Consider the following 26,762-nt stretch of genomic DNA (forward strand, 5'->3'; position numbering starts at 1 on the left):
AAGACGGGCTAGCTGATCGGAAGTTTCGGGTTCGGCGCGATGTAGCGTAATACAGCCTGAAGGAGCTCCGAGAACCATGCCAAAGATGATGTTCCTGATCTCGGGTGGAAGGACCAGGAGTGTAGGTGGCGCCGTGGTGTGGCGAGTCAACTTCGTATTAGGTCTGTTCATATTTGCTGTTTCTTTGAATCCGAAGTTGCGAAAGCCAACTTAGCCAAATCCAACAGGGTCTTGTTATGGTTGTGGGAAGAAGTGCCACACTAACGAGCCTTTGAGGTTTTTATATGCAATGCGCAGGAGACGGAAGGTGCCAGCTCCTAGGCGAGTCTAACTATATATATTCAATGTTGTTTCGTACATGCACAAAGCCCGCTCCCATTCATCTGTTTTTCGTATTAGTATTGCCGTTCTTTCGACAAGTGAATGTTTCATACCTACACCGGAGAAATTATTATCCCAAGTGCAGGATAAGCGCAAGTTCAAATAGGTAGGTAGGTAACCCGCGAAATCGCTCAATTGTATAGTCTCCGGACGGCTTTTCCAGTTTGTTGACCTCAAAGTATGTCTCCTACTATTGTCTTGAATCAAAACAGCAACCCAGGGCAGAGCTAAACACAAGGGTAACAATTCCGCGAGAACAGTCTGAATTAACCAATTGCCCCTTCAATTGACACGTTCAAAGGCACCAATTGTTCGCTTAAAGAAAGGGGTTATGCAACGACGCCGCCTACGAGCCCATGTCTATTTAGTGGTAATGCCGATATCTAGGCATTTGGGTGAATGTATAAATCCTTATAATTGTAGGCTGAATGGAAAATGAATAGATTACAACAGTACAAATAACAATGTTGTTATGAATGTGAGACAATGGCCGCCTTCCAGCTGACTAACCATTCAAAGACAAATGTATTATTTAAAGCACTTGCCTCTGCCGTGGTCTTGAACAGTCCCTTTTTCTTAAATCTCATAAAACTGCTCAGCTTCGTCGATTCGGACCTTGGTCAGTCAACACACTCTCGTAATCAGGATTAATAACTGGCTACTACTATAACCCAAACGGCAATGGCTCCGACACGAGTGGTCCCGACACTCGTCACAATCCCGGCAGAGATCCGCAATGCTATATTCAGCCACCTTCTTCCCAGCCCATCCGATCGCCTAACCATGGAGCGCGACAATCTGTCCGTCCAATCCAAGCCCCACGCCCTTATATACCACGAGAAAAAAGGTATCAAGAATCAGCGGATCTCCATTGCTCTCCTCCGAACTTGTAAGCAGTTCCACAAGGAATGCAAAGGACTTTTAGACTGGACGCAATACAGTTTTGTCTTTGATTGTTTTCATCTAGCAAGATGCGTCGACGAATCTAGACACTTTCCAACTTCGACTTTTAAGCATATTAGGGACATAGAATTGCAATATGACCCCTATGAAGATGGCCACTGGGGAGTGGAGTGTTTAGGATTATTGGCACGGTGCGTTGAGCAAGATAGTTTGAAGGATTTTACAATCACGACTCTCTACAAGGATGATATTAACTTGTATGGCGATGGTAAAATATGGGGACAGCAAGTCCGTGGACAATGGCTACGATTTCGGGTACCAGGATCTCCCGTGGATCACAGTGGAGAATTGACAAATCTCGAAGAGCGGCGCGTGATTCTGGACAACCTGTTGGAGCTTCTCTGGTACATTACTACCTATGTCTCGTTGGGGGATTTTGCTGATATAGCGGAGGCAATGTACGCTGGGCTTGGGGGAGAATTGTGGGTTGGAGATACACTTTGCTGGGTAGACGGGGTCAAGGTGGGAGTAGTACCAGAGCTGAAGGGGGAGTAAATTCTGAGGCCTTTTCCACCAACTTCGCGTTTCTTGAAAGGGAAAAGGTCTAGAAATGGTCCATAAAACTTATTTAGATGGTTATGAATAAATTAATTATGAACTAGTCATTATTGATTCTAAATGTTATCCACTTCGAGCTGAGATCCCGTAAAAGGCCAAATTTGATCCAAGTTCTGCAATACAATTATAAGCTCACTTAAAGCTGTTTATTCAAAGTTAATGCGCCGAAAGGTGCAGAATAGACATGTGTTATAAAAATAGTTCTGAAATCTAGAAAACATACGAGAAACGCATTTCATTATAGACTGCATTAAAACCTCCTCGCCTTGTCATCACACTTAGACGTAGACACCTAGAAACCATACCACCAAAACCAGTGAAAACTACCAATGCTAGACATTCGTGTTTAAATCAAGACCAGTTGCTAGCCAGGGCGGGGTAAAAAGGCTTAACACGGAGAGGAAAGAGCGTTGATCTTGGAAAACTTTTCTCCCATTCATTTCACAGCTTGCGGAAAGACATTCATCTTTTTAATATGTCTCTACTAGACTTTCAGGAAGGGCTAATAAATGACCACCCTATCAATAATACAGCCGTTTTGTCTTTCGGATAAGGCAGTAACTGTACCGTTGAGGGTCACATATATATGATACATGTGCCAATCCTTTATCATTTCGGCTGATTTGCTATTGTAGAATCTCTCTCTGATTCTTCTCCTTCTTCGTCTCTCTCTTCAAGCATGATTTCTTGTCCATTGGATCCTTCCCTAACCCAGAAGCTCGCCACACATGCTAGAACAGACAAACCAGCAACACACCAGAATCCTAGGCCGACTATCCCGATCTCTAATCCTTTGCCAAAAATAACGAATGCAATCACTGGGAAGAAGGATCTGCTGATATTTCCGATCGTTGTACCTGCTGTATGAATAGTACCACGAACAGATGGATGTGGCGTGCAGTCATTTATCAGGAGGGTAGTCGCCGGCGTGACTCCGTTTCGGCCTATGACAAATAGTAGGAGGATAAAACCCATAGCAATCCAAGTAAATACAGTTTTTCCCTTATCGATCTTGGCTGACGCTACGAGTGAGAGGAATGGCGCGAGCACATAGACAATCGGAAAGACGAAGAGTGCACTCCGCCATATCTGGACTGTGCCCCAGCGGTCGTTCAATTTTGGATAGATAACCATCTGTAAGACAACTCCGATGGCTCCGAGGCTAGACATAGCTAGCCCAACTTGACGGGGATACATTCCTGCTCCGCCATTGAAACGAAATGGAGGGTGCTGATGCTTTGGGTTTCCTGCAGGTGTACTGAGGAAGATTGCCCAGAGATTTGTAAATGTAGCCAGATGCCCAGCAATGATAAAATGGGCGAGCATTGTGCACAATACATTTGGAGTCCAGATTCGCAAGAAGGGAAGTTTTCTCTTTGCTTTTGGCTTAAGTATCACCGGTGGCGGACTGGCCGAGCTCTGAGGTGACGACAAGCCCTCAATGGGATATAAGCCGTCTCTTTCCGACGTACTGACAGACGTGTAATCGTGGTGGGTTTCGGACGCGCTGCCAAGCTTGATGCTACGGATCTTTCTCCAGAGTCGTCGCGCATAACTTCCTTCGTGATGGAAGCCTTCGAGAGTCTCCTCAACCCCCCAAAAAACCCCAAGAGCTGCAACGGCGTAGATCGTCCCTGCGAATACGTTTGGTAGAGCATATGGATATGCCTTGAATGGACCTTCACCAGGATTGAAACTCAAGAACCCTCCGACCAGAGGGCCGATCAGCATACCTGCGCTTGCAAATAATGGAAGGAGCAACAAGGCCCGAGTACGATAACTGAGCGAGTTCAGTACAAAACACATGTTATGGGCAGGCAAAGTTACACACCGTTTTTCCGGATTGAGTTCTGCGACGACACATCTCGTGATGCCCACATTACTGCTCATAGCTCCGCCAAAGACTTGCCATAGAACCGCCGAGATAAATGTCGTGGAAAACCCATACCCAATACATGCGATGCCAGAGCTCAGCAAGCCTATCAACAACACAGTTTTACGCCCGACAAATTCAGAATCAGCAAGCCGACCCCATAACATCCCCGTGCAGACCTGCGCTGCTGTTTTCGCCCCAATGATTACGCCCGCTTGAGTTGAGATAGTAGTTGCAGAAGCTGATGAATCAAAGAACCTTAGCTGAAAGTACATGTACGTCTGGTTTACCACGTCAGTCTAGATTGTCGCACTGTAAGAAGGTTTGCACCTTTGTACCTGTATGGACGTTGCTGCGAGGGGATCTGCCATTCGAGCAACACACATAAGAGCCAGCTGGCCTTTATTTGGGAGGCTCCAGTAAGATACTTTGGTTACCAATGCTGGCGATTGAGTCTCAACTTCGCCGCCATTTGTGACGATAGGCTCGGACTGCGCTGCAATTGATTGCGATACATGATTGGGTTGGGACTCAGCCCTAGCGGCATGTTGTCGTTGATAATTCATCGCAGAGACCACGCAAAAATTTGATATCAGAAAGCGACAGATGATAGGGCTGCATTTTATATTTGAGAGTTGAACTGACAGTCCCGGACAACGGATAGTGTACTCATGACGTGGTCATTATCAATGGGGCCACTTCATATATTCAACAAAAGTGTCTGGCCATACAGTCGTGGCCAGTGACATTCTGCCGATATTTCCGATACTGTACTTGAAAATTAGCCAATGACTTTCCTATCGCATGTCTCCAATGGTAGACATCCTGGTTTTTAACGCCATGGTAGATATTATCATGGATTCTAAAATACGTTATCCATGTTGATTGCTGAACTTGTTTCCTATGTAAATTAGAAAGGGTGTAATTTTATAGATAGCACACAAAACAGGCCCTTTATATACAGTTCTAGTGGTCTATTTCCGATCTAGTAAACCCTTTTATAGGCTAGTGTTGGGATGTATGTCACACGTACCACGTGACCTTAGTACTCGTACCGATGACTAAGCAGCGACGAGGCCTTCACCTCATCGCCGCAGCCTTAGCTAGAACCTCTTCTACACCTAGAAATACAACCATGAAAACCACAGATTACTAGGCCAGACCAGTGCACTATGTGTATACCAACATTAACTGGTATTATAATTAATCTCTTGTTTAGTGATGATTATAATAACCACTTATAGTTCATAAGAGATTTCATTCTTCGAAGACCAGCAGGTCCTAACGCAGACTTATTCGGGTCCCAATAATAGCAAAAGAATAATCTCACAAGTATCTCCCAGTATATTCATGCCCACGGATCATTTGCTCGATTGCTAGATGAAACAACTTTCTTCATTATCCAAAACTTGGGCCTCGATAGTACTATATCCAACCCCAGCAGCTTAGAAGTTACTTAGAAGTACCATTACCCTTCCCCTTCGCAGCACCCTTATCATTATGTCCATCCTCCTCGTCCTCTTCCTCCTCTTCCTCGACAATAGTCTGTGTGTTCGAATTTCTTCCTGCTGTAGCTTTCCCCCAAACTCGAGACACCTCGGGTGTCGTGAGGCCCTGAATTTTAGGTTCCGCGGCATCAGCTCTTATGGACTTACTCCGCTCGTGGCGTATGTAGGGTCGTTTGGATTTCGACGTGTTGGGGGCGGGGGATTGTCGGTTGGTGCTGGCGGAGGTTGAGGTGGGGGTGGAGCTTTTTGGATTGGTATCGGGCCTTCCATTGCTGCCATCGCGGGATTCAGAATCAGCATCCGTTGTGTTCGAAGATGAGGGGGAAGGAAAGCGCCAATCTTTGGGGTCTTTGGGTGGAGACATTGAAGTGGGCAAAGGGTTGGCGTTCTTGTGGGAGTAGATAGTTTGCCAAGTAGGTGGGCAGCTTTATTTCAAATATCTGGAAGCAAACGGCTGTTGATATGACACTTGGTGTTTAGTTGTATTCAATTTGAGAGCGAAGACTTCATAGGGAATGTGAATTGGAGAACGTCAAAGAGTGGGTTTCGCCAGCTACTTTATAGTATAACATTGTTTGAATGATTGATGGGTTGGCTGTGTTTTCTGAGAACCAATTTCCATGACGGTTTGACGAGTGAGTAATGAATAGATAATGTAAACAAATAAACCCTTTTCTAATTAGTCGGCTGGATTGATTCGTTCTCCTTGCTAGGTGTAGTGGCTTGGTAAAAACATGTTGAGACTTATGACTGACAAGAGCTTTACTCGACAGCCTTTGAAAGCAAACAAGTGTCAGGGTAAAGGCAAATCTTCCGTCTAATAAGCTGATCAGCGTGGCTTCGCTAGAGCCCCTGGAGTCCTTCTAAAAGCCAGCTAGCACATTAGCGGAAGCTTCCACTTTCAACTTCGTTTTATTTCTCATTGAATCTCCAGTAGTTCTTTAGATTTCTGCTGAGATAAATTAACATAAAACTAGGATAGTCAAAAGTATCATTTGAGATTGCATTCATGCCTTTTACAAGGTCAGAAGTCTTTTCATTTACATTCGATTTATATGGCAGGTCTATGGAGTTTTTCACACATGTCTTAAAGGATAGCACAAAAATTAGATGTAGGATCCCGTACATGCAGACACATGCAATTGTTCGCAAAGTAAGCGTCCGTTGAATTGAAAGTAATAAGCAGGTATCAATGACATCAAGAAATAAAAAGGGCAAAGCAACCAAGATCAGCCTTGTTAAAGTCCCCAAACCCAACACAGAATCTTCGAAAATCAAGGAGAATAAAAAGCACCAGATTTTCCCCATGCCATTAGTCCACCCCAATCATAACCGGAATCGAGAATAAGCCGAAAAGTCCCAACAATCTAAACTGCTTGTCCATCACTAGTATCTGATCTAATTGCCTTCATTTTTGGCACTCCACATTGAAGCCGCCAAACCTTTCCAAGGCTTGTGCAACCCAACAAGCTCATCATCCCGAAACATAGCAGTGGGAGGCGGGAGTCGGTTGCTGGGCGAGGAGAAGGCAGTGTTGGCGGGCGTTGCGGCGGAAGAAATTGACGGGTGGGGATAGTCGAGAGCCATCTCATTAGGAGAAGATGCCTGGGGAGTTGTGGAAGTAGAAGTAGAGGCTCGGTCAAGGGAAGTAACATCGGAGGTGGAAGTGAAGGGTTTGTCGATATCCATATCCATTAGAGTGTCGATGAGAGAGCCGGATGCGGTGTTAGAGGGACGAGGACGATGGCGGATGGAGGATGAAGGGGGACCGTTGGTATTGTGAAGAGCCGGTGCGGAAGAACGATCTGGTTGGCTGTCCGGGTTCCATCCAGATGATGAGAGAGCGAAATCAACGGTGCTAAGAGACCTGTCTCGAGCTCCGGCTGTGCGTGAGGCTTCAGGTAAGGCTGCTGTTTCGACAGGAGTATCCAACGCGGGATCAGGCGAGGCTGCGTTTAAAGTAGGAGTTATATCGTAACCGCGAGAGCGCCAGTGGTCGCTTCCTCGACACATCCCAGGTCCTGTAATAAAACCTTCACGTTGACCAGAGCCAAGGAATGTCAAAAGAACGTCAAGTTGCTCAGTGGTATAACCATGACTAGAGCTAGTTGACTTGCCGCGACCTCCCCCGCCTCCTCCACCTCCTCGTCTACTACCACAGCCCTGGCCTCCTTGAGAGGAGTCTTTCGTTGACATATTGCCGAGTTACTTTTCACGGAATGAGGTGTGAGTGGTGACCCGATGATAGGTTTGTTGGTGATTGCCCGTAGAGGTATTTGTTCGTTGAAGAGCTGCCGGAAATATAGAAGAACGTGGGTAGGATGTTTTGTTCAGAGACGTATGCTTAAACAAGAGATGTGCACGCAGAGTCAAAGGACAGGAATAAAGTTGTCAGATAGAATGCTTGTCGTTCTGCTGCCCACTTGATGGAAGTGGTGTGGTGTGGAGGCTTGCACTGGAGTGCAGCATTCGGAGAGCGCTCGAGACAATCAATTCTTTTCAGGTGCGGAGTGAGTCGGTGGTCGTTCTTCCAACTGCTATTCACATTTTGAAGCGGCCGGCAAACACAAGAACAGAGTCAATGTGGAGTGATTTGGACGGGTATTTATTCATGTAGCAAGTTTCTGCGAGCTAGTCCCAAGTTGCATCCTGGTATGTCTTACAATTGGCAATGAACCATAAAGGAATGGAGTCCTGCAAGTAAGTGATCTGGGGAGTGTGGATCGTCACGTGATACTGTGTCACCTTTGTTCACGTAGAAACTCTTCTTTCCTTCATTGTTTGCGATAAGCATCGGTGGAATTTTGCAGCCCAGGGTCCAGGGGTATGTTTCTGGACAACTCTTAGCTCACCAAGTCTTGCTTCAAGATATCTTCTTCTCTTTATCCTTCACGGGCGGTGCAAGCGTCTCAATGGCGTTAATGTTAACGGGCAGATACTTCCCCTTTTTTGCCTCTTGAAGCCACGGTACTCCGATCTCCGATACAGACTTCCTGACCAATTCCACCAAGGCTTTAGAATGTGGTGCACCTTCTAAGAGACCAATGAATGATACTCTTGAAAGCCCCAGAGCTTCACACAGTCGAGCATCACAGTCTTTCGGTAGTTGGACCAGCCGTGTCGCTGGGAGACCTTGGTGTTCTTTCGATGCCGTTGCGATGAGTCGTGGGAGCTGGGCGTTGAGAATTGATGGTTGAGTGGATATTGGGACGAAGATTGCCGAGAAGTGTGTGGATGGTTGCGGTTTGGCGAGCTCGTCGGCTTTTATGACCTCAATAAAATAATCCCTTGTTTGTTCTGGCTTGGAAGCTTTGGAGGAAGACTCGAGGTGTCTAACGATGCTATTGAGCCCCACCACCACGAAAGATGAGATGTTAGGTACTGGAGGCTTCGATGTGTCCAAAGGGACTTCGGCCAATTTTGCTTCCTTCCTCTTCCGTTTCTTGTCACGCTTCCCTTTCGAGGGCGCGGCGTATTTCAAGCGGTGTTTCCCAATTGGGGAGAGTATACTGCAGGAATTAGGTTATTTTGCCTCTTTTGGATCAATTAGATTTCTGCCTACCTGCATAGAAGTTCAAGGAGAGTATCTTGCTGCTCTGGATTGATTTCTGGCCTAGGATGTATGAGAAGCTATAGTTGATTGAGATGGAAGAATCTGGCTTACCATTGAATCTGCGTGAATGGAGAATCTAGTTGGAATACGGTCTTTGTTTTTCGCTCCATGGTTGCGGACTTTGGAGATGATTTCCTTTGCAGAACTGCAGCACCCAAGCACCCCTTCCTGCAAGCAAAATGTTTTCTTAAAAAGGCAGGCAGGCCGTAAGGTCAAAGCTACGGGAGTTTAGTGGAAAGGAACAATTGATAAAGGCGGTGCTTTTCTAAGAGGCAAAAATATCCTAAAGACGCGTCGTATAAAATTATGCGAAACTAACCTCACTAATATCAAGATTACACGCACTAACACTGCATAACTCTACCTCCTTAGGTATTGGGAGGACAATGCAGATATGCTTTACAGTGGCCTTGGTGTAATGACTTATATAACAACTGGTGGTGAACCTCAATTAAAAATGTAGGTCGTGAATTACTGTGAACTAATATGAGTTTTACTTGACAACAATATTATACCAAATCCTGTTCTCACCGCCTACCAAATGGAGCTTCTAATTGGTTCGCTCAGTAATCAAGCAGCACAGACATATTTACCTCCTCCACCTCGTAATTTTCCCCTCCTTAACGATAAGGAAACGGCGCTAAGCCCCAATGTGTGCTAAAGCCGATGAAGCTTGAATGTCCAACATGTATTTTGTGCCCCTCCCTCGAAAGTCAATAGAAAGACCACTCACTGATCCTGAGTCTAGACGGCTCTGCTTCTTTCACTACAGAACTTGCCCTTCTACAGCTTGCCCTATTTTTCCTTTTTTCTGCCCACCTTCGTCCTCTTCTGCCTTCCATCACCCGCCCTGCGTATTCTGCCCAAGAAACGCGGAGCCTTGTCTACCTTACCCTATGACGAGGGAGCTCACGTCTCGTCGCCTAAAGTGTTGATCTTCAACCTCAAATAATCCCGTGTCCACATATTGGCAGCTCTACCGCTACCTCTACCACTACCTCCACGCCCGACGCGTATGGAAAGTCACAGCTTCATCACATCCCTATGCGATTCACCCTGGGATTAAGTGGCTTTTGAGCTTTTGCTGTGGCCCTTCCGCCCCATCCCATCCACGACTTCACCTACCCCCTCTACCGTGCTCTGTATCTGCCAAATGGACCGCGAGGCTGCCGAGTTGTCGCGAGAACGTGCGGTCTCTTCAGAGCCTTGCTCAACTCGACCCAATCCATTCGACGAATCCGTAACCTCCTCCAGAAAACGGCAGCGTGTATCACGCCCAGACTCACGCAGCAGATCTGTCGATACCGCCCGCCATTCAGACCAGGTGCCTGATTCCAGTCCTCTGCGGGAAGACAGTACAAATCCCGACTCTGAGCCTCCCCCCCTACCTCAAACCCCAACCCGAATGCCTTCCGAAGGTCCACCACCGCCAGAGCCTACCTCCAGCAGGGTCACCATCAACCTCCGAACTGTCCGCCCTCTAGAGTCAATACCCTCGTCCCCGCCTTCTCCATCCAGGATGACCAACAGCAGAGAAGATGTGGCTACAAGAGCAAGCGTGGAATCAGAGAGTGATGCATTGTCAACAATTCCAGCTATCGAGACGCCTTCTTCATCGCCGTCGGAGCGACGCAGTCCTTCAATCGAGCTAATAACTATAAGTGATGATGGTGGAGACTTTGGAAGTCGGAGCCCACCAGTGGCTATTCTAGACGGGGATACAGTCTTCACCAACCCGATGCTGGATTTCCCATTTCTAGATGACCAATCTTTGGTGGATGCCGTTGCGAGCCTTAAAAATTATATGCAATTTGGTACGGTCCACCCAATACCACAACCTCTTATCTAATTGCTAACTTTCCTAGATGAGTGTAGCAATGAAGATGGCTTCTGCAGATTTCGCGACTGGATGGAAAGCTACTTGAATTATGCAAACGATTATCGAACCTTTCACGAATCATATCTAAAGCATCGAGATTTCTGGATCGCCTTCCCCCAGATCATATGGGCATTGAGTTATCGAAGCAAATTCTTCGGGAGTTGGCTGCACAATCGTCGAGATGGCCGCCAAGCAGTGACAGAAATGTTCTCACAATTTGCCCGACTTGCTGGTAGATTTGTAGGAATGGACGTCAAAACACTGGCATACCACGCTCAGAAAGGCGACACCGACGAGATTCCGGACCTTGGAGGCTTTCCGATGATGAAGGCTTATGCGTGGCTACTGAAAAAGGATGAAACACAGCACATTGGCCGTAATCTGGACACACACTATCGCTGGAACTGGGACGAAACAGCTTTGCTCATGACCAATAGCTTTCAAGAAGAAGGCGGATCACTCCCGAATCTTACCAAACTGGTCAAGGGTCAACTAATGCTGATATCACAAGTTCCAAGGATCATCGACAAGTTGGTAGAGCCTTGTCGCTTGGCCGTTAAGATCGTCGCCGATGCTTCGAGAGTTGTGGAGCAGCCAACCCATCAAGAATGGGCTCGACATGCTCGGGAACAAATATCCCAAGGCTTTGACTTCTTCAAAGTCATGGCTCTGGGTCTCGAACACATCATTGAGAAGCATGTCACATACCTCACCCCTGATGCTGCACATTGTTACTTGTCTAGTCTAAGCTCTATCCTACGTAACGCGCTTGTGTCTAATAGCGAGGCGACTAAAGATATGACCGAGCGCTACCGCGTAGAGCATTCAGAACTTCCTCTTAAGATGTTGCCGAAGATTATCTCTGTGGACTGGAGGTTTACCATCTTGAAGAAGCTCATCACATCGACACAGATGCAATTACGCGTAGTTGGAGTCACAACTATGTGCACAGACTTACTCAGTTTATATAACGCCCACAAAGATGCCGCCGAGCCACCTCGAAATCCTCTCCTTTTTCATTACACCCAGTTCATTCTCGAGAACAAGCTTGTCGAGTACATTGTTGGCATCGGATCGCATCCCGAAATAATCAATGAGAGCAACAGCATTTTGGGCTTCTTGATTGCTACAAAGACTTACCCACCGGAGCTGACAGACTTGATTTGGCAAACAGTGATGACTAGCCAAGACCCAAGAGTGGTGGAGGCCATTCTGCGAATGGTCAGGCAAGTTGTAAATTTATTTGACTACCGGGGTCTCCTCCGCATGTGTGAAAAGACGTGCGAGCTCCCTATCGAGGCATTTACACTTCCAATGCGCGAATTTTATGAGATTCTTCTTCGCCATTTCGTTAACAAGGGGTCAACTGAGGGTATTCAATACATCGATGCACCACCATACGACCTGTGCATACGACTCATTCGTGAGTCGTCAATCATCACACCAGAAGCTCCGACTGGATATCCAGACATCCAAGCCTTCGCTGCTTCACGGCTCCGAGAGCTCCTCGTGCACGGTCCAGCCACTGATGTTCGGAAAACCATATATCAAAGCTGCATAGACGATGTATCATCAAGAACCTCCACTGCTGCAGGTAGTATTTGCGTCATCAACACGATTCTACTTCGGCATAAGCCAACCGACTTGCATACTCTCACCACGCAGCACGGCCTCACCCAACTACTAGTCGAGGAGTTAGAACAAGCCGTCACCGGAGAACGACATCCATCTGTCATGAACAGCCCGGCAAGTGCCGCTCGCCGTGAACTGCTTCTAATGATAATTATCAATGAACCAAATACGATCTCGGAAGATCTAGGGCGGCGGCTCTGGGACCACCTCGTTGGCATCAAGTCGAGAAGTGTCACCGACAAGAACACGTCGTGGAGTATTCTCAACACGGCCATCAAAAAGTCGCCCAACAATGCGTTCATTACAACGTGTTTTAGACAGTATCTTCCGACTCTCCCACCTGATCGTTTCACCACTGGGGCATTGGACTTTGCGCGAGCATATGTGAGTTCTTGGCTTGGGGAGATAGGTGATGAATTTTCGGAAGATCAATCATTCGAGTCACCTGCCGTTCAACAAATATGGCAGATGATTCTGAGTGCGCCTCCAAATACTATTGATGCTGCCGCAATCGGCACCATCGTTGAGGTCTACGTTGATAGTGCACTCATTTCGTCTATCCCTCGGACTAGAGCTCGAGACATTCACCTCGCACTTGTCGGCCGTTGCTTAAAGCAGCTCGCAGAGGCAGCATCGAAACTTAAAGCATTTAGTGACGAAACCTCGAGCAGCGATGATGATGGCATGGTCATTGTTCCCTCTGAAGCTCAATTCCAAGACCAAGAGAGAATATTCGCCAGATCCCTAGCCGTTTTACGCGAGTTCCTCAAGGCTTACCAGTCGAAGCCCCAATTTTCCGTTCCCAAACCTAGGTTTCCTCCACCCCTAATCTCGAAGAGCAATGAAGGCGAACTCTTGGTAGTCAAATATCAGTCTTTTGACGGCAATACGCACACCGAAATACGGCATCTGACTCTTGGCAAATTGAACACACCAGCATCTTTGTTCACAAGCCTACAGAAGGCCACTGGCTTCCAAAACTACAAAGTGTATAATGGAGGCAAGGAGATCACATCCAGCGAAGCCGATGTTTGTCCATCGATCGAAGAATTAGACCTCAAGGGCCTCGTGTTGGTTCAGAGTCGTGAAGATGCAGATGGGCCTACCTCCCCTTCTGATGGCAGCAAGAGTACGCTCGAAGCCGAGATTGTGAAACATTTCGATGAACTGTGGGGGTATCTAAGTATGCATGAAACTGTGGCGCAAGAGGTAAGGGCATCGCGATCTCCCTATATTCGTGTCTAACATGATGAGACAGATATATTATTTCCTAGTCCAGTTCCCGATTTACGATCGAATATTGAGGGATTTTGACTCAGAAAAAGCATATTCTGAGATATTTCCACGGGCCCGTCCGTTCAAGTCTTTGTATGCGGTACATGCCCTCCGCCAGCACATTATCAGTCAATCCCACAAGGTACATACCCTCAAATCTTTCTGCTTGTCGGTTCCACTGACATGACAAGGGGGCTGTTGATGAGGCCATCTTAACGAGAGCAGTATCTCTCATAGTTGCAGCTATCTCCGACCCGGAGGTCCTTCGAGAGTGCGCAAATGATGAGCTGAGAGACTGCCTTGCACTGCACCTGATCGATTGTTTGGTGCAGCTCTTGAAAGGTATGGACCCTCCAAACTCTCAAGTACGCCATCTAATTTGCCCCAGAACCAGTACTGCCCTTAACTATCCCAACCCTTCTTGACGAGGTTCTTCTGAGGCGCCTGTTGCAAATGCTCGAAGACTCGAGGTTAACTCGAACTACGCAAAACTCTGTACATTTGGTATTTAGGATATTTGAAGCTATTTTAGAAGCTTCTCTTTACAGCCCCGAGCTGTGGAAGTTGTTTGTTTCTCATCTCGAGAACACTTCATTGCTTCGAGACCTTCTACTAGAAGATCCCCATTCGGTCACCAGAAAAAGCATCGTGAAGCATATCACCAACAAGTGCAGTTTCACCCCCAGGTCGATATTACCCTTCAGCCTATCTTAGTTTTGTTACTAATTCGTATTTTAGCCTGGCTCAAGTCTCAAGTATGGATTTTGCGACGGCCTTTTGGCCATTAGTATCCGCCCTAATCCCTGAAGCAACTCTTTATCCTGAACAATGTGACGACACGTTAACTCTGTCTCTTACCCTCTTCAAGAAGCTAGCGGGATCGGACATCCACTTCTTCAACCTTGGGGACCTCATGAAGCAATGGGGCTTCCTGTTACTCTCGCATGATAGTAGAGAGGTAGGCCGATCCTCTTTGGTTGGCAGTGTGTAGCTAATCTTTCTTCAGATCGTTGGAAATTTAGATAGCATGGATAGAGTTACTAATGGCCTGATCAATCTTTTGTTCTGCGGCGCGTCCTTTGCAAAGGCTTCTCAGCAAGACTTGTCATGCAGGTACGGCTTGACATTCTTCACTCCTGATCACTGCTAACAGGCATAGCTCGCTTGGGACCGAGCTCTTTCGGAAACACCTCTTCCCCCCAATTGATAGCACAATTCCCAAACTGGATGAGATCCTCGTCCCGAAAATTCCCTTGCTTAATCCTTTAACTCGTCATACGATGTCTGAGACCGTATTTTTCCTGGTGAAAGATGATCCTACACAGTACAATGAAGTGTTGGCCTCTCTGGAGAGTCTTGTGGTTCATGATGAAGCAATCGAGGATGGTACGACTAAGTCGCCCTATTGTGATCTCGTCTTGATGCTTACTACAAGATGCCTAGGCCCATACACCTACGAGCTCCCATTCATGTTCGACAGGAGCAAGTCTATCAGATCCCACACTGGCTATGTTGGGCTCAAGAATCTCTCAAATACATGCTACCTAAATTCACTATTTACACAACTCTTCATGAATGTATCCTTCAGAGAGTTCATGTTGACTGCCCCAGTGGCTGATGGCGAAGATTCTCAGAAGCTTCTTTCCCAAACGCAGATCCTATTCAGTCACATGCAGAACACACTCACAAGATTTGTAGATCCACAAGGTCTCGCAGGGTCTATCCGTACCTATGAGGAGACCAATATTGATGTCAACATTCAGATGGATGTCGATGAATTTTACAATCTACTTTTTGATCGCTGGGAGAGCCAGATTCTTGCCCCGGATGCAAAGAAACAGTTCCGGGGTTTCTATGGTGGCCAACTAGTACAGCAAGTGAAGTCGAAAGAATGTCCTCATATTTCCGAGCGCCTGGAACCGTTTTCGGCTATTCAGTGTGATATTAAGGGTAAGACGTGCCTGCAAGAGAGTCTGCAAGCTTATGTCGATGGCGAGATTATGGAAGGCGGTTAGTACTCCCTCGGGGCCCCATGAAACCTTGGCTGATAAACCTTGTAGACAACAAATATAAGTGCTCGACGTGCGATCGTCATGTTGATGCTGTCAAAAGGTACGCCCATCCTCTCTTGTAACGTTTTATACTAATTTGTTTCGTCAAGGGCATGTTTGAAAGATATTCCTGACAATTTGATTTTCCATTTGAAGAGATTCGACTTCAACCTGCGTACCCTGCAGCGAAGTAAAATCAACGACCATTTCTCATTTCCTGACAAGATCGACATGCGTCCTTTCAAGGTGGAGCACCTGATGGATAGCTCTGCAGAAACCCCAGAAGATGTCTTTGAACTGGTTGGCGTTCTTGTTCATGCTGGAACTGCGGAGTCAGGACACTACTATTCTTTCATCCGTGAGAGACCTTCCACAAGTGAGAAGGACAACTGGGTCGAATTCAATGATGACACCGTATCATCCTGGGACCCCAATTACATGGAGGCGGCTTGCTTCGGAGGCCTCGAATCTCGCGGACCTATCGACAGCGGTACTATGGCGTATGAGAAGAGCTACAGTGCATATATGCTTTTTTATCAGCGTTCATCAGTGGTCGCGGCGCAAAAACAGGCCTTGGAGGAGTCTAAGCTGCCCAGTCCGGTTCGCTTACCCCTAGCACCGACGTTTGCGAACCACATCGCCCAGGAGAACGAGCTTCTGATGCGGAAGTACTGCTTGTACGATTCTTCGCACGTCAATTTCGTTTCGAAGATGCTCTCGAACATAAAGAAGATCAACGGAGGCCAATGTTCCTCTACTCACAACTTGGAAAAAAGGGCTCTGTTTGTTGCTCTTCATCACCTCGACCAGGTCGTTTCTCGAACTAAGGAACTTCCCGACTTCGTTTCATTCATGCTAACGATACGGCAAATCTGCAACGCGTGTGCAGAGTGCAGTAGAGACTACCTGGACTGGTTCTGCAGTTACCCGGAAGGCCTTCGTCAGCTGCTTGTAAAAAACCCAGAGTCCCTAGTCCGTGGTGAAATTGCTTCATCCATCCTGTCAGCGTTGAATAAGGTGAAGTCGGACGCGGCATACGCTTACGGGATCAGTGAGGATGAATTGGAAGATGCCTCTAGCGATAACGACCCTCAGTTGATCTACAGACTTATGAAGAATCTGGATAGGCTTTGGGAAATTTTTCACACAAATTGCCGCGCATGGCCAGAGTACTTTGGTTTGCTCGCTAGTATTGCTAGCTTGGGAGAACCAGAAGCAACTCTCCTGTTGGACACAGGCTTCTTGCACAGAACTTTGGATATTGTCAACGCCGACCCTCTGCTGAATCTTACTCCGCAATTTTCACGCATGCTCAACATCGTCAACAAGCGCGTCAATACACGGCCCGTGAACTACGAGGCGGTCATCACTCTTCTGTTAAAGCTGTTGCAAACTTGCGATCCTTCAGAAAAGGTTGTGCCTGACAGGGCCCCAAGACTTGACTTAGCACTGGCTGCGGCACCAATCCCGCTTGCGCAATCGGAATATGCTCAGCTCACACAGCACTGGACCAGGAGCGAAGCTCATATCTGCGTGGAGAAGCTTCTTCATATCCACCAGAATCCATTGGCAACGAGGCAAATTATTATCACTCTTTTGAAGTGGCCAGCGGACTTCGATTCTGCCATCGATTTCCATATCTACCAAGCTCTTTCGCACGGGACTCGGAAAGGTGTGACTGCCTACCCTTGCAGTCCGTTCCTCAAAGCCGCAGTCATTTACATCGAGCACTCGGAATCAGACTCGAATAGGGCGCTGGCGCTGATAGGTCATATTGCCCGAGCTGCCAGCCATGTTGACAACTCGGAAGGCTGGGCATTCTTGCACTTCTTCAAAGATATCATGGGTCTGCAATCCATCTCCGAAAACAGCCATGTCACACTCGAGGAGGTCTACGCCACATGTCTTGATAACGTCGGTAACTGGGCGCCCAGCCTACTGACTCACTTCGACAGTGGAGTCCGGACGGATACCGAGCAATTCCTGTACGATTTCATATTCGCCAACAGCCCCGAAGAATCATCCGAGGATTCTGACGACACAATTACGGCTTTTGAGGGTGTGCAGAAGCTAGCGATTGATTGCCTCAATTACCTACATGAGACATATATTCGACCGCGCCAGACAGTTGTAAGGGCGACGCTAGTTAATATTCATGAGGTTATTAGCAAGGCGTCGCCGTTTTTCGAGATTCTAGAGGCAGATGACCCGCAAGGAATTAAGTACTTCAATATGAGAGATTGTAAGCCAATCCTTCTCCCTCATAAAATATCCACTAACACACATTAGCGATTATTCCCAACCTCAAAAAATTCATAGTCGAAGAAGCAGACGAAGAAGTTTCCGGTAAGTTTAAATATCTTCCTCCTCTTACCTAAACTAACAACAACAGACTGGAACGGTTCTGAAGACGAATATGGCTCCTCAGAACCCATGGGCGAGTCTATCACCGACCTCTGCGCTCCCCTCCCCGACGACGATATTCAACTCTGAGAGACCAGCCTCATGAATTTTACGAAACAAAATCCCGTGGTATTTAGCGTGTGGAGTATTGGGAAAATGGAAAGGGACATGGAAATGGAAATGCAAATTATTGATAAAAATACAATGGCGTAAATGACACTCGAGGAAGGAGCTGTCGCAGGAGTTGTTCTTTCTTTTAGTGGATGCCGGGCTGGCTAGCTATTCTTTCGTGCGTAGGGGTGGGGCAAGACATTGGGGGTTTGCTTGGCTAGCTCTAGATGGCGCTCGTTAGTTATCTCGCTCCTACCTACTGGTGGTACGAAGATTTTGCATGATGCAATGCAATGCATTGGTTTCATCCTTTGGTGAATTTCTTCTACTCAATTGTGATTGCGAGGTGATTGGTAGTATTTTGTGCCTTGAGATACTATAACCATATCTAGTTCCGCCACGTTTAAAACCTAACTCACACTCGCTATACACACCACACCGCGTTTGTAATATAGACGTGTTTATGAGATCGGTCTTTGATTCTCGTAAATGGCGAAGAAAGGATTGTAGAGCTGGGAAGGAAAGAATGAATGAAGGATTATTTGGGTATCTTGGAAAGGGTGATGTGGTTGGTTAGAATTGACTGGCTGGGTTTTCGATTGGAGAGAATGGATGTAGGGAGGAGGGCAAGAAATTTATTTGGGGTAGTAATGTACATGGAGACCAGAAACTTCTATGATACAGATAGATAGCTGTTTACAGGCTCAAATATCAAGACCGAATCAGGCAGTACAGTACTCGTTTCAATACGGACGGAGGCTTATTCATCAAGGCTCATGTCACAAATATCCTATATCGAAGGTTAGTAAAAACCTAGAAGAAGGGGGCATATGAATCTCAGCTCACCATTCTCCGCGTCTTGAAATCCTCATACAGCCAATCCCAGAAATCCCTCCCCCTGCAATCCAGATGCCCGTCGGGTCCTAAATCGCAAATAGGCCTCACGCTCTCGATTTCTCTCTCGGTAGCCTCAACCCACGGCTTCGGGCGCGGATCGTCGCTGAAATGCACATACCGTGCCTCCTTGATAACCTCGCCCACATCCCACTCGCCGCCATACCTGCCATGTTCCCAGCCGCGGAACTCGCCGGACAGGAGCGCGTATTTCCTGTGCGGCAGCACTACGCAGTCGTTTCCGTAGAGGGCGTTGACGATCTCCATGTCGTAGATGCCGAGCTTGGCTTTGGAGATGGAGGTCTGGATCTGGGAGAAGCCGGGGGCTGAGGGCGTGATTAGCATGATGTGGGAGGCGAGCATGGGGGTGGGGAGCCAGTAGGCGCGCGGTGTGGAGACGCGGGAGGGGGGCGTGAGGAAGAGAGCGTCGAGGGGAGCGAGGAGGGTGGCGTCGGAGTCGAGGACGAGGAGCCGGGAGTGGGTTGTTTGGTTGAAGGCGAGGAGTTTGGTGTAGGATGATGCCCATTGTTCTATGTGTTGATTGAGGGTTAGTAACGCATGTTTTTTTATCCTTCTCTTACTCTGCTAGTCTCATCTTAAAGCAACAGAGAGAATCAAAAGCAACATGGAAAAGTAACAGGAAAAGGAATGGGAATGGGAAATGGGGACTTACGATATTCTAAATCCTTACTCAGAACATCAATCGGCACCAACGTAACCCCGTACTCATACTTCGCCTTCAACAGCAGAAACCCCTCCATCTTACTCGTCTTATCCAAACTATACGTGCTCGGATACATGAGCAACCTATCCGGCTTACTCCCCATCCTATGCAGCGCCTCGAACATCATCACAGCATTACAGAGATAATCCGGCGTGGTCACGTACTGCACATACGCGAACTGGGTCCAATCGGTCCCGTTCGCCTCGGCAGCCCCTAGTTCCGGGACGGCCACGGGCGGGTTCAAGAGACATTTCGGCCCGCGGAACCCGAGATGCGTCAGTAGGTCGTGGTTCTGCGCCTGGGAGCGGAAGTAGAGGAATGTGCAGAGGAGCACGAGCAGGATTGTGACCTGTCGGGCGCGTTTGGAGCGCAGGATCTGGCTGAGTGTTGGGGCTGGGATGGGGCGCTGCACGTGGTGTGATGTGGAGAAATGGTCGTTGCCTGTGCTGAGGGGGATGTAGGGGGAGTTTTGCAGGAAGTCGGGGAGGTCGTGGTCTTGGGGGTATGAGGATCGGGTCATGATGGAGGTAGGTGAAGACTGGAGGCGGGATCACGCGGGGTGGTAGGGGATGGTGCACCAGGTGTAAATGTAGGGCACCATTGGATATTCCCGTAGATGTGTTTCCTTGGGCTTTGGTTAGCCTGAAAGATACTATGGGATAGGAGGTAAATACAAAGTTGATCAATGGATTCACAGATTCGTGGATATAAAAATGTAAACCCAAATACTGAAATAATCCAATCCAACCAACCCCTTAAAGTACCTCCCTTCCGGGATTTCCGCCGCGTGATCCGGTTTAAAATGTTATAAAGATAGATTATTATTCAATCAAATCAAACTACACATCATTCGTAGAAGATTGCAACGGGAATAAAGTACAAAGTGGTTGATGAAAAGCTAATGATTTAATAGTAGTAGTTTGAAGCTTTGAAGTCGAAAATATTAGTGGAGCCGATATCACATTCAGCTCGACGCTGTTTTAAACATCATCCTCGCTGCCGTAAGCTCTCAAGGACAAAAGTTCGGATCACGTGCCATAAATAGACACCTTTTGTCACAGGGCACCCAACTTTTTTTTTTTTTTTTGTCGATGTGCAACAAAACTTATCCGACTATTTCCTCATTAAGCCTCCACTAGCACGTGATTCAATTCACTTCTTTTCAAGATGTAAGTTTCATATATTACTAATCTAACTTTACAAATTCTAGTGCCTTTTAGCACACATTTCACCAAAAAGACCTTCCCGAGACGTCTCGTTTAACTCCAGCCTACCAAAGAACAACGATTTCGCTCAACGTCAACGATAAAAGCTTCTCAAGACCGTCTCGCTTTACTCAAGCATTCAAGCATGTCGTGTCCCGAGCTCGAAGGCTCCGCGCCACCGCACATCAACACCATCCTCTCGCGCAGAATCGAGCATGCCATCAAAACGCCAACCCCAAAAGAATGCGTCAACGCCAACAAAATCATTATCAATGGAGCTGGTTCCGAAACTATCGCTTCCCAAGACGGTCTTTGATGAGTCCGCATTTTAGTTTACTGCTGCTTTGAAGATCATCCTCGCTGCCTTATGGAGTAAGCTCTCATCAATAAGTACTTGGGTCACGGGCAAATCCGAGCAAATTTCCGTCAGAGAGCAATTGTGTTTTTTACGACGTGCAACAAAACTTATTGCACTATGCTCCCATTAGGCTATCCGCAGCACGTGATTCAATTTAATCCATTCCAAGAAGTAAGTTTCATATAATATTAACACGGTATACTGACTTAAAAAAAATTATATAATTAAATCCTGAAAATATAGCGCGAAAGTATACCTAGGTACTGGGGAAATGTGCAAGTACTTAAAACAAGCAGTTCGTGTCACGTGCCAGAAAGGAAAACATTTGTTACATGTTACAGGGCCGCTGCGTTTTTGCCGAAGTGCAACAAAATTTGCTGAGCTATTTCCTTATTGGGAAACATATACCACGTGATCCATTTTCAATCTAATTCAAGAAGTAAATTCTCCCACAGTACTTTGCGGCCGTCTGCACAAAATCACGCGAGATAAAGAATAGTCCTTCTTCATACAAGATGGGTTCCACATCTGAGGGAGAAGCCAGTTAATTTGTGCTTGAGAGAAAGACTGATCAACCACCGGAACAGGAGAGCTGCATAGGCGCTGCGGTACAGCCGGTTTGCTGCCGCAGCAACCGTCCTCGCTCGACTTCAACCCGACCGAGAAAGTTTGGAGAACTTTGTCGAAGCGGATCTTTTGGGTTTCTTGGAAGAGATTTTCATCACTATGGGTGTCCGAAAGGCAATTGCCAGAGGCAATTTCCACCATTCTAGTGTCTGGACAGATGAGCTGGGATAACGCAAAATTTCAATAAGCTATTGCCCACCGCTACTGTAACCTTCTAAACCCTCATTCCAGTACACCTAACCTCAAGTCTTATCAACTACGCTTAGTATCAGTGTACAACCACGGCGAACAGGTTCACAATGCGATATAGCGCATTCATGTAGCGCCGATAGCTGCCGTTTTTCTTTCTGCTTGCAGGCGTAGTGAGGCCTTGTGCATTTCCATTTCCTTCATTGTGCCCTTGCCAGATACCACCTTACCATTGCCATCTTTGAAGCTGTAGTCCCAGATATGCTCGTTAGGATCCTCCCGGGAACGAAAATCTGGGGCCGCCCGAGGTGGCAGATGAGGATCGGTATCATACCGCCAATCTATCTCGATTGCACGACGTGCGGCAGGTGTTGTTGGTAAGGTCCCATGTGCATCTTCCTCTTGCAAATGAAGGAGAAAGTTGCTTCGCAGTAGCCAGGACTTGCCGTAATCAGGGCACGAAGGGAGCTTGCATGGGTAAGCCCATACGTGTCCGACAGGGAGATAGGCATCGTCAACCTCGTCATCGAACTCAGGAGGAACGGGAGGGCTGGAGACGTAGGAAGTCATTTGTCTGCGTTGCCTTAGATCAGGGCGTTTATAATTGCAGTGGGGGGTGTCTGTGGATAGGGATAGAATCTACAATAATCATTGAGAGTTTGGCTATAAAGCTGATTTCGAATCATATAATGTAAGTCTTTTGATGGTGAAGGGCAAAAATGACCAGTCCTTAATCGCCAACCTCATGTCTGGATTTGGTCACCGACACCTGCGTGTAAGCGTGGCCCAACCACAAACCAGAAAGATTGATTTCTTCGAGTTACACAACGCCAGCTCGGAATCACTCCCTTGCTTGGACCCTTCACCGCTTCCCCTCCTCCAACATCGAAAAGTCGTCCTTAATCAAGTCTAAAACCATCCAAGACTTCTCACAACAAAACTGAAATATCCGAAACCTATCCATTTCACTTCTTGACGACAGAACGTCTCCCTAGGGTGATCATGTACACCACAATCAAAACATTACAACGTAACTTCGTCACTGACCCGGAAAGATGGCTGGGTCAAAGCATATACTTCAAGAGTCTGTTCTCTGGGAAATGGGGTGATGAACAGGAAGATGGCTCATACTTTATCGAAACCGACGCTCACATCTTTGAACACATCCTTCGGTATCTTCGGACCGGGGTTCTTCCAGTCTTCTACGACAGAGGAAAAGGTCACGATTTCGCGCTTTATCAAGCTCTACTAGAGGAAGCGAAATATTTCGTCATTGAACGACTGGAAAAATGGTTACGCGAACGCAAATATCTGGAGGTCGTCGAAATCCGTTATTTAGCTACCGAAACTCAAGACCGAGGAGCTTACAAGAAACATACCAGGTCTGATAATGAGGGCCGCACATTCATGGTGGAGGATCACTTTGTTGAGATTACAACGAGTGGCAACATAGAGACTACAATGGTCCCTATGGTACAACAACAGAACTCCTTCTACTGCCCCAACGGAAAGCATGGCAAAAGCGATGAAGGATACTGTAGGAGCTGCATTGAGCAAGCAAGAGACGACAAAATCTATGTAAATGGTGGCTGGAGAGAAGAGGACCAACTCAAGTGGTGCATTGTGCGGAAAGAAGTTGTTTTTAACCACGATCTCTGCGTCAACGCGTATTTAGAAGATGCTCTGCCATGAACCGCAGACTTTAGGTCCTATGTAGCAAATAATACTATACGCCTTACGAGTTGTTTGTCGAGTTATTAATGTTGTAACTAAATGAATACGTGGAATCTCACTTCTATGATGGATATATAACTGCATGCGAATTTTAACATGAGAGCCCGGCGAGGTCTCGTTCTGAAACAGAAATGACAACGATGTGAGTTTGAATTCTTTTCCTATGTCCCCGGGTTTTCACGACCCGCACTATGATACATACGCCATCCAATGCATCCGATCGCAGCTCTTGCTCTCGGATTCAGATCCCAATCCCATCCTATAAACACCTTTTGAGACAAAAGAAACTATGTGTAAGGGTATATCTAACAAGTTTCGACCGCGGCAGTCTTCCCGCCCTTCCACCCCTCCCCCACCATCAAAAAGCACCACTCCCCCTTTGTAACAGGCGTAATATCCTCAAAGCCATTCGGCGTCAAAGCGCCCCGTCTATGCGGCCCCTTATCTTCTCTAAGGCCCTCATTCCCCCACTTATCCCTTCCCTTCGCACTCTCCCCGACCTCGACTTCTTTGATCGACATACCGCTCTCGTAGAGCGTGCTACTGGTCATGTTTGAAGTGCAGGTACTTGAGGAGTAAGAGAGGGAGAGCTTCATTTTATGCAGCTCGGATGGGGCGAATGTTGTTTTGAGAGCTGGTGGCGGGGCGGGGACTTCGATTCCGCCGAAGCGCGATGGGCCTCCGTAAGCGGTTTTGTATCCTTCGTTTACATCGACCAGTGCTGCTAGAGACACGCCGAGCCATTCGTATGCGCGCATGAGATAGCCCTTGGTGATGCGCTTCCCGTTCTGTGCCAAGACCAAACGCCGGAGCTCGTCGACGGCTTGGGATAGGTCGGAGGGAGAGAGTGTGTGCGAGTAGGTGTGCAGCTGGCATTTGAAGGTGTAGATGTGGTCGAGGGAGAGGAGGGTGAGACCTTCGGAGGAGAACAGGATTTCGTTTTGGCTTAGGGAGCGGGCGATGAGGTCGTGGGTGAGCGCGCAGGTTGTGGTTGATGTAAGGGATTTGGGGCAGAGCCAGCCGGATCTGGAAGGGTGTTAGTTTGCGTTTTGAAAATTATTGTAGGACACCAGCAAGAATCATATGTTCCCTATGGAAAAAGTGAGATGAAGGGGAAAGAAAGCTGAAGGCTTACCCGATGGAGAATTTCTTCTCTGCCTTAGCAATTGTATGTCTCAGGATCTTTTCCGCCTTGGGCGTCAAAGTGCTAGCGTGCAACAAAGATATGCCGTAGGGATTGGGTGACAAAGGCGTAGGAGGCGTAATAGGTGTGCAAGGTAAGGTTGGAGACGAAGCAGCTGATGGGCTCATCATTCTTGGAGAGGCGGCAAAGTCCTTCGGCGAGGATGGTAAGCTGGCCCATTGTGTGCGCGATAGTGTCGAGGAGGAAGAGACATCAGATGAAGAACCAGAGATGGAGGAGTTGGCCTGCGAGAAGGTTGATGATGTGCCGCTGAAGAGTGATCGGGCAGGCGATGTGGTGATAGAGCCAGATGGCGATGAGGTGCGGGGTGATAGTGGGGACGAATCCCCAGGAAGTTTGACGTCTTTTCGGACGACGATGAGGGAGAGATGAAGTCTCTTTCTTGCTAGACGGCTGGAGACGTATTCTAGCGCGGCGGTGAGGGGTTCTGGAAGTTGCTTGGAGTCAAGGATCGAGGACCCAGCCTCCAGTGGCGATGAGATGCGCTCTTTGGTGATGGGCATATTGACTGGGGATGTTTGGAACTTTGGGTAGTATAACGATTGCGAGATAGGGTCCGAGTCGTCAGGACATTCAACGAGGGTGGAAAGCATCTCAGTTGAGGAGGTCGTTGACTTACGAAGGTGCGCAATGATAAGGAGTCAATGGCGCAACAAGTTCTCGATGGCTTTGAAGAACTTCTTCGTGGCGTCGACGACGAGATATACAGACGCTTCTTGAGCTTGATACTTTAATAGACAGGAAGAAAGCGTTTACATCCTTACCTGAGGGTAGCAGGTAGCTTTGAAGTATATTCGAAATAGAAGCCATTGCAGACCACTTGGGCCACTGACAAGGAGATCTGGGGTTGTAAGCGCTCAGAGTTCCGACGAACAGACTCTTTGATGCTATTTAGAGATGAAAGGAGAGTCGTGATAGGACCATTGATTCTCAAGGTTCTGGGGGAGTTGTTGGTGAACCAAAATAGATATTGTGGCGCTTTTAGGTTCGGGTAATGTTGCAAAAATAGATTACATGCATCTTAAGTACGACTCAGGAGGTGATAGCCAACACACCTGCAAGGATCCTTACCACCATTCAACATCAAAGCACAGTGCGAGAATAGAAAAAATGGAGGGTGACCGTATACTCCGGAATACGAACCCCACCCCTCTTCCAAACTGCCGGATATGAGTCTGCGCCATTAAGAAGTTTCGGTGGGGATCTGATAGGGCGAAGAGGACGTCGACCCCTCACTGGACAGCGCATCACAATTCTTGTGCATCTGCGGCTCCCGAGATAGAAACAGATAATTATGCCTTCTCTGCAACATTGTCGAATCAAGTACTTCTAGGTAGTGCAGCTTGCAGCTCGCAGCTCTCCCCGCACAGTGATTAAGCTCGGTCCACATTGCTCTTGTCGATCACTACACGTGCCGAGGGCTAGAGGCTGGAGCTAAAGCTGGCCGGTGTCTTTCTTTACGGATTGAAGCCTTTGCTAATGATTTTATGGACAGGCTCTGACTGTTTCTTCTTTCCTTTATTGCTCCAAATCAGCGCTCCGGAGTTCTACGTAGGTATCTAGCATAAGTAGATAGATAA

At 47.4% G+C, this 26,762-nt stretch overlaps 5 protein-coding genes across 5 annotated transcripts; 2 read left to right on the forward strand and 3 right to left on the reverse strand.

The window, feature by feature from the left end:
* Positions 1 to 8,146: 8,146 nt before the first annotated feature.
* Positions 8,147 to 9,006, reverse strand: LHYA1_G003469 (uncharacterized protein; the record flags this gene model as incomplete). The annotated part of the gene is made up of 3 exons (XM_031148439.1): positions 8,147 to 8,792; positions 8,846 to 8,896; positions 8,948 to 9,006. 3 exons carry the CDS (start codon positions 9,004 to 9,006, stop codon positions 8,147 to 8,149), a joined length of 756 nt encoding a protein of 251 aa, XP_031007266.1.
* A 1,043-nt stretch (positions 9,007 to 10,049) lies between these two features.
* Usp34 (Ubiquitin carboxyl-terminal hydrolase) lies at positions 10,050 to 18,226 on the forward strand (the record flags this gene model as incomplete). The annotated part of the gene is made up of 13 exons (XM_031148440.1): positions 10,050 to 10,710; positions 10,762 to 13,616; positions 13,666 to 13,824; positions 13,874 to 14,024; positions 14,071 to 14,368; positions 14,421 to 14,640; positions 14,689 to 14,795; positions 14,842 to 15,068; positions 15,126 to 15,692; positions 15,743 to 15,794; positions 15,844 to 17,975; positions 18,023 to 18,079; positions 18,126 to 18,226. The coding sequence occupies 13 exons, from the start codon at positions 10,050 to 10,052 to the stop codon at positions 18,224 to 18,226; spliced, it is 7,587 nt and encodes a 2,528-aa protein (XP_031007284.1).
* A 781-nt stretch (positions 18,227 to 19,007) lies between these two features.
* GNT1_0 (Glucose N-acetyltransferase) lies at positions 19,008 to 20,385 on the reverse strand (the record flags this gene model as incomplete). The annotated part of the gene is made up of 3 exons (XM_031148441.1): positions 19,008 to 19,037; positions 19,094 to 19,671; positions 19,815 to 20,385. The coding sequence occupies 3 exons, from the start codon at positions 20,383 to 20,385 to the stop codon at positions 19,008 to 19,010; spliced, it is 1,179 nt and encodes a 392-aa protein (XP_031007285.1).
* A 2,861-nt stretch (positions 20,386 to 23,246) lies between these two features.
* On the forward strand, positions 23,247 to 23,936 carry LHYA1_G003472 (uncharacterized protein; the record flags this gene model as incomplete). Its single annotated transcript, XM_031148442.1, has 1 exon — positions 23,247 to 23,936. One exon carries the CDS (start codon positions 23,247 to 23,249, stop codon positions 23,934 to 23,936), a length of 690 nt encoding a protein of 229 aa, XP_031007286.1.
* Positions 23,937 to 24,283: 347 nt separating this feature from the next.
* On the reverse strand, positions 24,284 to 25,685 carry LHYA1_G003473 (uncharacterized protein; the record flags this gene model as incomplete). The annotated part of the gene is made up of 2 exons (XM_031148443.1): positions 24,284 to 25,004; positions 25,114 to 25,685. 2 exons carry the CDS (start codon positions 25,683 to 25,685, stop codon positions 24,284 to 24,286), a joined length of 1,293 nt encoding a protein of 430 aa, XP_031007287.1.
* Between the last annotated feature and the right edge of the window lie 1,077 nt (positions 25,686 to 26,762).

The sequence above is a fragment of the Lachnellula hyalina genome (assembly GCF_007821495.1).
Source record: "Lachnellula hyalina strain CBS 185.66 chromosome Unknown contig00030, whole genome shotgun sequence".
NCBI lineage: Eukaryota > Fungi > Ascomycota > Leotiomycetes > Helotiales > Lachnaceae > Lachnellula > Lachnellula hyalina.